At 44.6% G+C, this 11,665-nt stretch overlaps 1 protein-coding gene across 3 annotated transcripts in view; it reads right to left on the reverse strand.

The window, feature by feature from the left end:
* The window catches only part of SPAG6 (sperm associated antigen 6), a 39,280-nt gene extending 30,219 nt beyond the window's left edge, over window positions 1-9,061 (reverse strand). For 2 of the 3 annotated variants that reach the window (XR_009967633.1, XM_062633645.1), the window contains exons 1-2: window positions 8,934-9,061; window positions 8,713-8,808 (exon numbers count right to left, since the gene is read on the reverse strand). Coding sequence is in view for 1 of the 3 variants with exons in the window: in XM_062633645.1 (XP_062489629.1) it covers window positions 8,713-8,808; window positions 8,934-8,958 (121 nt within the window). In the remaining 2 variants the exon portion in view is untranslated. Of the gene's footprint in view, window positions 1-8,171; window positions 8,194-8,712; window positions 8,809-8,933 lie in introns of those variants that run through there. The other variant, XM_062633646.1, reaches the window with a different exon arrangement.
* Window positions 9,062-11,665: the final 2,604 nt, after the last annotated feature.

Below are 11,665 nucleotides of genomic sequence, written 5' to 3' on the forward strand. Positions count from 1 at the left end.
TCTAACATCAGTTGCATGGTCAATCAACTCCTGAAATTCCTAAGGAGACCTCATGCTGTTCTGATGCTATTTACACTGAAGGTATTTTAGCAGAGCAGAAACAGAACTAGTACACTTGTATTTAGTGTACAGACAATACAAACCCAAGATTATTTAATAAATAAAAAAGGGGGTGAGGAGGTAAAAAATTAGTTTTACTGCTATAAAAAAGACTGTTAGAAGTGGTTGGGAGAGAGCAATAAAAGCACTTTAGCATACAGGGCCCTAACCCTAGAAAAGCCAACAGGCTGATGGGTGAGACATTCAACTACAATGTAGCAGACGTTTGAGTTCTGGTGGTGGTCTCAAACTGCAGTGACATTTAAATAGACTAGAATCACTTTACCCGGGAGGAACCCATGAGCTAGATCCAGACCACATGACAAGTTTCTGGCCTGCATGACATACCTAGACACCGCAAAAATGTAAAACCACATTTAAGAAAACTTACACACACATATGTTTTGACTTGTGCTAAATACAAGATTTATATAATACGCGTTTTCAAGATTAGCTGATACAGATTTCACTTTTAGAATAAGCTAAAAAGCCTTGAGCCTGAAAATGCTTCTAAGCAGCAAGCCTCCCCATGACCAATACCACTCATTTCATGGTAATACAAACCATGCAGAGCTTAGTGATGGCATTTAAGTGCCAGCACAAAACATTCTATTGCTAATTATTTTAGCTGATGAAACTGAAGGTGAGGAAAGAGATGAAAAATGAAATGGTAGTTACTGTTTGAAGAAAAGACACAAGATGGTAAAAACAGGGCTCAAAAAAAAACCCTAACCAGTAAATGGATGGAAAAGGTTCAGAAATAATAGAAACTGTGCAGATCCTTAAAGAGACTATATTTTCTTAAAGTGATGCCTGAATGTGAGAAAACACGGCAAATAAATAGTTATGATGACAACAGCTTTGGAGTAACAAAAAAAAAAAAAAACAAACAAAAAAACAAAACCAAAACTCAATTCCTGTTATTATACAAGCCTCATAGAGACATCAAATTAACCAAGAATTGAGAGATGTGTATAGGCCTAGATTACGCTTGTGCATTGAATATAATTAAAAGCTTCTACCTCTGCTTCCCACCTTCCCTAAAACCAGTTTCTTTCTCTGCATCAAGATGCTATCAATTATGTGACTCCTCTGCAAGACCCACTGCCTGAGTTTTCACCATTATGATTTTTACATCTTCAGCAAACTGAGTATTTCTTTCTTTACAGCACTTAGAAAAAATAAACAATTCTGAGAGTTGAAAACAGCTACCCTAGGGACTATGGTCTCCACTAAAACACCTATAGGAAAAACAAGATGTTCACTCTTCCTTCTGTCACTTTTGAAGATAGAGCTGGAAAGGACAGACATGCCTGACACAGGAGGAGGCTTTCCTGTCCTGGGCCCGACCCAGCTTTCTCCCAGACACAGCTGGTTTTGGTGAGCTGCTCTATTTGATCTTTTCCTTTCTTTTGACTATCCTGTCTGCAGCAAAGTCTAACCCCCTTTTCCAAAGAAGTCCAAGCCAAGATTCCTACTGGCATTTTGAGTTAAATTCAAATACATTTAATATTGTCTTAGAGCAGGAAAATAGGTAAGAACCTTCCAACAACTTCTTTTTACTTCTACCATTCACTCAAGTGAACAGGGCCAAACAGAGCAGGGAGTAACAGTGTCCTGCTGCTGAAACCTTTAGGAGAACTCTTTGGCCTTCTTCTAAATAAGTCTGTTGTGACAGAAGTAAGAAATTCATTAACTAATTCAAAGGCAACAACACAGAAACTAAACTACAAAATAAGGCCCTTAGACCACTGGACTAGATTTGTTTTGGAAGAGTTCCCACTAGCAACTCAGAGTAAGAAAGAATTACTGCCAAATACCCTCTTGCATCACAGAAACTTGACTGACCTTGGGCAAGGAATGATTCCACTTTCCATCCTCAGTTTCCCACTCAGATTTATTTCAAAGAAAGACACACTTTAGAAGCTTAATCACCCTTAACACACACTTCTGAAGTGGAACTGCTGTGCACAGGCCTGATGCGCTTCTTTTTAGTAAGCAAGTGCTGGCTGCTGCCTATCTGGAAAAAAATCCACTCGAGGCAGTGGCAGGCTCCAACTTTTTCCATTCCAAGTTCCAGTAGCCAAACAAATAGTCACTATTCTGGAGATAGCAATCTTCATTGGTCATTTTGATTTTGGGGGGAAAACCACCTGGAAGTCACACAGAATCACTCTATCCTCCTCCTCTTACTCTTGCCAAACCCTTGTCAAACATGAATAGTCACAAGTCAGAGAAATGTCACTCTACATTTGAAATTCTCTCCATGTCTGAACCTGAAGACGACCACTCCTATCCTATTCTCCTTCTTTAAAAACAAGATTTATTTCTGCTTTAAAACGTAAATGTGGAAAAAAGTAATTTTACTTAGTGTTGCCTCTGGACGCACTTACCTTGAAGATGCTGTCCTTCTAATTTATGCTATGGATCAAATACAATGTTGTCTTTTCATTTTTGTGTGCTATCTGTTACACTAAGAACATTCACCAAGCTTACCATTAGCACTCAAACATTCATCATTCACCTTGATTCTTGAGGGCTCCTGATATCAAATTCAGCTGATTTAGCAAGGAAATAAAATGGAAATTTATTTCTGCCTCACCCCAATTCCTTATCTTCAGCTACCAACCACCCTTTCCTACAAGCAGCACAGCTGTGAGTTTTAAGCAGAAGACTTGAATTTCCCAGAAGAATAGCAACAGAAAACTTTCACACTCCTTTTGACACAGCCTCTTCCTGAGATGATGCAGTATGCATGTCTCAAGTACATGCTCTGCAAGTGTGACTCACCCCGAGAAAGGACTCCTCACTGCAACAGTTCCATGCACAACACAGCTACAATCATTCAAATATCAAATGCAACATAAACACCGCTTGGTAACAGAGACTCTGGGTAATCAAGTAGTTCACACAGCAATTACCAGATGGGGTTGGACATAATGCAGATTCAGTTTGGGACTGGAGACTTCTGGAAGGATAGAGGAGCAGCAAGTTGTTCCTCCTTACAAGATGATCTGGCTGATATTTTCCCAAACACTGTTTCTGCATTAATGAAGCAGAACTAATCCTGTTCCAAGAGTACCGAGTTTCTGAAAATGCCCCTCATGGGACTAGTTAGTGGCCACTACACAATCCTTCATAGACACACCAAAACCAATGTGGTCACAAGGAGGTGCTGCTTTTTAGTGACCACTTGCTAAGATGAGACTGAAGTTCCTAACAAATTCTGGCTTTGAAATTTTACTCAGAAATCTCTTCCAAACAGGCCAGGAGGTGGAGAGGAGGAGCATTTCTGGAGCAGTTGAGCTTTCAGTTGAGTTACAGTAAAAGCCAGCCCTCCCGCTTTAGCTACTTTTACCTTTTCTTTGTCATCTCTCTGGTACTTTTCTCAATATACAGCTTCCTTCTTCCTTTCATCACACACCACCATGTCCTCAAGCCTTGGGAAAAGCCACTCTCCTCACTTGATCTATTACAGCTCCTTTTGCCTTTGATGCTATGTTGCATATGTCTCTCCCACTTCTCCCACTAAAGCTCAGCAAAGCTTTCAAATCAAAATTAAAATAATTACAAACAAATTAAAAAAAAAAAAAAGCATCCTTCACAAGACAGTGTGTATAAACCCAAATGTTGAAAACTGGCTATATGGGGGCACTGGAGTCTGTCCATTCATATCCACTTGCAAGGTCCAGGTAGAGCAAGAACACAGGTGCTTTATAGGAGCAGCTCTTTCTGCACAGCTGACTCAAAAGCCATCCTCCCTACACACCCTGTGCTCCCAGCAGGCTTTCTACAAAGCACTGTCCTACCAGAACATATTCTTCCATATAATTTAAAATATGGAATTACATTCTGAAATCTGTTCCCAGAGTCTGATCCTCCTTACACAGGGTCAAGTGTCCAACTGTCATGCTCAAAATAGGTACGCTTATAATATGGAAGAGAGGTTGAGAAAAGCATGAGCAAAAAGACTCAGTGTAGTTGGATGAGGGAAATAAATTTGAACCATCTTGTCTCAAAAACAACTCCTCAAACCACGGTAAAGATCTGGAAATACAGCTTTTAAAACCTGTGACCACTAGAATAGCTCTGAAGCTGGGAGAGAACCAGTGCTCAAGACACCATCTCTTACCTGATCAAACCAGACCATGAAGTAGGTAAATCTGCCATGCCACCAGGGTTTGTGGTGGAGCCCTGCCCCCAGGCTATACCCTCTTGCCAATGCAGATTGTGAGGAACAGAAACAGGAGAAGATGCCCAGAGGTAAAAGAGGAGGAGAGGACTCACTCCTGAAACATAGCTTGTTATGCTAGGGTGCAAGGCTTACAAGTAGCTTCACACCAGCCAGAACGGAAAGCAGACCTGGGCTCAGGGTTGTGAGCTGACAGAATGGGAGGATAGGTGGAACAGATTCACTGGGAAAGGGTCTTCCTTTACACTGACATTCTGGAGCTTTCCTAGCACCCTGCCTTAAGTAGGTAAGGCAGAGGAACAGAAGTTGAAGTTACCTGCCCAAGATGATAGATACCCCAGCAGCAATGAGAAACAAACACAGGTAAGGTCCCATTATGACACACAGGCTGCTAGACCCCACAGCTCCAAAATTCTTTTCCCACGTTCAAGACTCAGCTTTCCCTATGACTTCCATAGTCATTACACTTAAGAATGTGATCAGCCCAAAGAAAGAGGTTAAAGAGTCAATTCTGTAACATCTTTTAAGTCAAAGGCTAAGTTCCAACACTAAACCGCTTCTTACTCCCAACAGTATCCTTAAATAACTTACAAATTAAAAGCAACAAGCCTATCACAAGCTCTAATGCAAAATAAATAAAAACCTAATTCATACTATGAGAAAATACAAAAATGAATATTCAGAAGTAATTCAAGTCTTCTTCTGATACATTTACTAATGAATTGTAAATGCCTCTAAAAAAATTATCAGAACAAAATGCTATTTCAAAGGAACTATTATTTACAGAGTGCTGCACTTCACAATGCACATGAATAAAGGAGAATTAGAGTCCCAGGGACTTCCACTCTTAGAAATCTATTGGAACCAGCCAGATTTTCTCCTACATCTCCTACAAGACAGAAAGCTGGCTAAATCTCAGTGCAAGAAAGAGAACTCAAGATCATCTGCCATTGTAATTGAAAATAGTCTGTTTCTATGCCTTTACATTTCGGAAGAGTGAGGAGGTGTGGAGCTCAATAATGCATCCCAGTACCAAACTTCGTAAGCTGTAGCTGCCAAATGAACATATTTATTTTTAAAGACTATGTTTAAAACCATTACTACCAAAGTAACTTCTGCCACTAGTCAGCAGCTCTCCAGAAATGAGATTCGATAAATTAATTGTCTGTCTTTGTTCCAAGTAAGTATTTACTAAACAGAAAAACTTCAGAAGTTTTGGAGATTTATTTTTTTAAGTATCCATTAATTAGACAGTCAAACAACAAACCCTGTGATGATTATTCATGGTAGGTATTCCACCACAAAGAACAACCCAACCACAGAGTTGGAAAACACCCGGGAAAGAGTTCTGACAAAGGAATTTCTCTGATCATTCCTTGCACTTCCCTTCCACGAGAAAGCTGTTGAGCTCCTAGGCACAGATCCCCCAGGACATTCCTCAGCAGAAAGCATCAGTGCCCTGTAAACTTGTCAAAGCCCAGGGCCAGATTCCAGTTCCCTGGTTAAAACCACTTATAAGGGGATTTCTGCTCAGTTGGAAAGGCAGCTCCAGAGCTTGATGAGATACAGAAGCCTCAGAAGAGAGATGCTCTGGGAAAAGGTGGGCTTCCTGTTGGCCCTCTCTGACCTTCTTTCTAGCTTGTCAGTTCCCCCTCCTTACAGGTCATACATAGGAGTCTCCACGATAATGGTACCTCAAAGTTTCTCAACAGCCAAGCCAGCATAAGAAACTCCCACCTCTGATCCTGGCCACTTGCTCCCCTCCATGTTGCCATCTGCCATCTCCTAATTTGAAACAATACCACTGCTTGTACCTGGTTTAATACCACAGAAGCAGGGCTTACAGTGTAGTAAAGAACTGTTTTTTTAAATACACTTCCATCTTTCATGATGTTAGCATGGTGTCCAGAGGCACCTCCACAAAGCACAAGGTCTCAAACTAGTATTTACTTTCCTTATAAGATATTAAGTATTTATCAAAAGGACTTCTATAAATGTGATGAAACAATTTATTCCTTGAGCACTGATCTCTCACTGCTACCAGTCTGAATCTCAGACATTCTAGGAATATAAACTAAGGCAAGTAATACAACAGTACAGTACATTTTAAGGGCTCAATTTTGTTTAAATTCGAGCCACTGTAATCTTGACTTCTGCTCCAGCAAGAAGAAGACTAAATCCTGACAACCTCTGAGATCTAACCAAAGAACCATGCAAGATGACACTAACTCCTACAGCTAATAGAAAATGACAGCAGGCAAAGACTTTCTGCATCTTCTTAAAACAGCCATCTCCCTAAGGGATACCTAACTTTCTTTACCAGAAGAAGAAACAAGAGCCCCCAACCCTTTTATATATGGGTTTATACAGAAATGCATGCATAGACAGACATACTTCTTTCTCAAATCACTGCTCCAGAGCTCATTGGATCAAGACCACAAAAGGCATGCCAGTAACCTGCTAGACAGCAATGTCTTGAAATATTTGGTTAAGTGCTTAAAAAAAATACCATCAAATGAAGTTTTATTTGGTAGGGGATTTTAAAAGCCACTTAATAACATTTAATTAGGAGGAGGTTTTAAAACCTGTATCTAGAAAAAGTCAAAACTAACAGCCATCATTTTAATTATATAACTATGAATCAGTTTTAAAGGCACATGTTGGGGAAGACACTAAAATATTTGTGGGCCTCAAGCATTCAAACAAGTTGTAATAGGAAAGGCTGGAAAATTCAGACATTCCCCTCTTTTCTAACATCTGAAAAGCTAAAGCCTACAAAAAAGCAGCTCAATAAAAGAATGAGCCAGGAAGGATGGCAACCTACACAAATGCACATTTCCACATTACTACCCCAGAGCCTGATCCTTGTACAGTTAACCTTCAAACCAACACCTGCTGTGCCCAGAAGAAAGTTTCAGGCCTCTGAACTGATTTCTTCTGTACAAGCAATAAATCAGTTCTGAGGTGGAGCTACCAAACAGATTACATCAAATAATTATTTTAAGAATAAATACAATGTAATTAAAGTTAGCTTGGCACTTTGCTTGCTTTCTTTAAGTAAGAGACTTTCTGCATTTTTAAAAACAGTGAAGCTAAGAAGCCTGCTTAAATGTGATCTCTGTCAGTAGCTAAAACCAGAACTGTTAATAGACACAGAGGGACCTCTTCTTACAAATGAGGCATAAATTATTCCTATGGCCAAGATGTCCCTTTGGTAAACAGAGCTCATTTGTATAAACTAAAGAAGGGGCATTAACTCACTAAAAAATACCAAGAGGCACAACAAGCTAATGCAAGAGGCCTGGTGTCAACATGTCACTCCGATAATCAAAGCAAATGTTTCCTTAACAAGAATTTAAGTAACAGATTTTCAATAAAACCATTTTAATAAACAGCTGTAAATACAACAACAAAAAGTTGAAAGCATTTACACGATTTCGTTTCTTTTGTTTGTTTGTTTGATCCCATTGTATCTCAGAAAAGACTGACAGCTTTACTAGATTTGGGAAACAAGAATTAAAAACAAAATCAAGACAAACCAAAACATAATCAATTCATGAATACCATATGGTAAAACAGCTACTGATTTACAGCACTTTTTCAAACTGTCTTTCAGGTAATCAGTTACTGAGCAGTTCTTTTTCCTCTTTAAACCTCAGGAACTTTGGCCAAGCAGAGTGGGTCTGCCAGATGCCAGCAGCACAACAGCTGGTAGAATTGCTCCCGCAGCTCCTGTTTCTAAAAATGCTCAATTTGGTTCACGACATCCCACGACAGCAATATAACAAAAGCGGCTCCCTTTTTCAACCCAGCAAATCTGCTGGCGAAAAGCACTGACGAATTCAGGAACAACTTATAAAGCCAGTATAAAAACAGCTACTTCTAAAGCAAGCTTTCCTAAGCAAGTCGTGCTGGCTTCACAGGGAATTCAGCTTTCTGTGCTTCACGTAAAGCTGTATTGGAAGCACAAAAAAGTACATTAAGTGGGTTATACGGAGAAAATTTCCCTGAAATAGAAATAAATTATGAGATCACAGCCAGAGACATCTACCTCAGAAACACAGAACAGAAAACACAGACATAACTCCGCACACAAGCGGGACCAGCCGCGCTCGCAGCTGACGGACGAGCCTAATGTAACCTCCCCACGGCGCCGCAGGGGACTCAGCAAGCCCAGCCTCGCACTGCGGAGTCGGGGGACAGCCAAATCCTATTGGGAACAAACCTCTGGAAAATTAAGTAGCCAGCCTGGCGGGGAAGAGAAAAGGGGAAAGAAAACCAGGGACTCGCTCCGGACAGACCCGCAGTCCCGGGCCAGCCCCTGCCGCGCTCGCCCTTCCCTGCCCTGAGCGTTACGCAGCGGCTCCGGGACGCGGAAGCCGGCTCTCAGTTGGCGAAAAGGAAGGGGAGCGGGCGCGTACCTGCATTTTGGAGGGTATCGATGTTCTGCGGCCGGGCGGCGAACTCAGCCACCGCCTGCACGAACTGCGTCCGGGCGCGCTGGTACTGCTCGAAAACTGCGGGCGGCAGCGCCGGGGCACCGGATTAGCGGCAGTGCCGGGGCACCGGGTTAGCGGCCGTCCCGCCAGCCCCGGTCCAGCCCCGGTCCAGCCCCAGCCCCGGCCCCGCCGCCCCGGCCTACCTTGCAGGACCTGCCTCTGGCTCATAGCGGCAGCGCCACAGCAGGCTGCGCACCCGCGCACGGCCGCACTCTGTGTACTCGTTGCCCTGGAAACCGGGCGGAAGTCGCGCCGCGGGGGGAGAGGCGGGACCGCGGCCACGCCGCCCGTGACGTCAGTGCGCCTGCACGCCGCGTGCAGCCCCGACAGCGCTCCGCTCCCGCTCAGCCTTGCGGGCACTGGTAGCGTTTGCTCTGCGGGCGAGCTGCAGCATCCGTGTGTTAAACACAGGGGCGCGGGCGTTTGCGGCGAGAAGACTTCGGCTGCTGTGGCAGACCCGAACGGCGTGTGCACACGCCACGACGGACAGGGCGTCCGTGGGTGCAGATGTGAACATGTGCAGGAGCCGCTGCTCCTACGGAAGCGCAGCGGGGGAAGAGACGGGCACAGGATGGGCAGAGCCTGCGGGACGAGGCTGGGGACGGGACAGGGCTGACGTCCCCGCAGGGGCTCACTCCCCACGGCCTGCCGCTGCCGTATCTCCGCGTCCCGGCAGCGCGGAGCAGACGGAGGCTGGCGTCAGGGCTGGGGCCTGGCCGCCCCCGATGGTATCAAGGAGTGGCGCCGCGGCCGCCCCACCAGTGCTTCTCGATGGGACAGGGTCCGAGGGGGTCCCCGCGCCCCTGAACGCCCTGCTCAGGCAGCCACTCCTCGGACCCCAGCGCCGCTATGCCCCGCGGTCCCGATAGCTACCTTGTGCCGCTCCGCTGCTGCGCAGCTCGCCAAGGGAGGGGCGGGAGAGCCCCGTCGTCTCAGCTGAGTCCCACGCCGGGGTCCCCCAGCCCCTCTCCTGCTCCCCCTCCGATCCCTCGGTGAGGGAGAAATAATAAAAAAGGAGGAGAAAATAAAAATAAGTGCAACCGCTGCGCTCCCGGGGCTGCCCCCTCCGCACGCCGCCCCGCATTTATTCCTCAGGGAGGGGGTCCTTTGATTTTAATTTTTCCTTTCTGTCTTTCCTCTTTTTTCTTTCTCTCTTTCTGTCTCTCTGTCTCTTTTTGTCTTTCTGCGTCTCTTGCTCTCTCTCCTTCTCTTGCTCTCTCTCTCTTTTCCTCTGTCTCTTTCTCTTTCTCTGTTTCTTTCCACCCCTGAGATTCTTCCTCGGGAATCCCCAGTATTACTTTATACCGCCGCGCCGGCCCACGCCGGAATTTTTCGCTCCGCACGGGGAATAAACTCATCACGCGGAGCCCCCGCGGAGCGCAGGGGCGAGCCCGTGGGCTGGGGCTGCGGTGCAAGTGCCGCGGAGAAGCGGCGGCCCTGCTGGAGGGGAAGGCGCAGCTCACCCCGTGCCCCGCGCATCCATCTGCACAGCCCCGGGAGGTCCTTTTTTGCGCTGTCTTCGCAGGGGTAGCGGCACGGTGGGGCGGCCCGGCAGCAGCCCTCTGGCTTTGCCAAGCACAGGTACTGGCGGCTCCTTTGCACCACAGCAGGATTTTGTACTATGTTTTTTTTTCATCAGAGCATCATTCTGGCAGATAAGCCAGGCGCTGCTTTCCTCTATCCCCACCTTGGTGCTTCCCACTCTGAGGACAATTTACGAGTAATTCCCTTCACAACCGGTCGGCCAAGGCGTGGTTTATGTATGAGTAAACCCAACCTTGGAGGTCTCTGTGGCAACTAATGCAAATGGTGGGACTGAAAAATGAAATCAGGGTGGTCAAGATCTGAATGGAAATAGACTCTCCATCTCCTCCAGTATCTTCTGAGGGAGGTTCCCAAGAAGAGGGATATTTGTGAATGAAGTTACTGGTTAGGTCTGCTATAGATCAGGCTGCTCAGAGGGAAACCCAGAGTTACTATTCAATTAAAAAATGTCCCTTTCTGCAGCCACCCTGCACCGCACAGTGGCTTCAGGATTTCACAGGCTGCTATTTTGTTTTGCAAAGCTCCAAATGTACAAAATCAGGTGGCTGACACTAGACACACATATTATTTCATAGTCAGTACAAAGTTCTGTCTCACACCTTAAAGCTGAAAGGCTGAAGTTACTTCAGCCGCATTTCAAAAGTTTGTGAAAGTGTAAGAAAGACGCCTAATTTTAATAAATCACCTCCGGGGATCCTCAGTTGAGGAGAGGGGGGGTTAACCCAAACAGTACCGGAGAATTAAGTGAGCCATGTGTTTCCAGGAGTATTTAATGCGGGAAAAACCCTCTCTTTGAGGAAACAAACCAAGCAGGCGATGTGCCGTTCTTTACAAATAAATGAGACAAATTAAATCAGGTTGGTGAGAAGGTCGTTTGCCACAGAAAATATTTTGGGAAATTATCACCATGTGTATTTGGGAAGGGAACAGCTGTTAAACACATTTCTTTATACTTATTTCTGTTCTTAAGTTAAATAAAAAAATAAACAAACGGTGATGAATTACTTCCAGAGTTTTGGGGGTTTTAAAAAAGCAGATGTGTCGATTACAGATAAATTGATTTATCTGCCTCATTAAGTCTAATGTTCCCATAAGTGAAACAACAAAACGCACCCTGAGTACCTCCAAAACTTGCTGTCACATTTCGTTGCTTGATACTGAGGTTCTGTTCACATGGTTAATAATAATAATAAGGAATAAACAGCATGCAAATGCGGTCTACAGAAATGTCACCGGTTCTCGCAAAAGTACTGAAGGCGGAAACTCATTTATGGAAATGAAGTACTTGTGAGACTGCATTGCCCGCTGCTGGGGTGCTCATTAGTAGGAA

This window comes from Pezoporus occidentalis, unplaced genomic scaffold, assembly GCF_034315485.1.
Source record: "Pezoporus occidentalis ecotype Australia unplaced genomic scaffold, CSIRO_AGI_Poc_V1 ctg40, whole genome shotgun sequence".
NCBI classification, from domain to species: domain Eukaryota; kingdom Metazoa; phylum Chordata; class Aves; order Psittaciformes; family Psittacidae; genus Pezoporus; species Pezoporus occidentalis.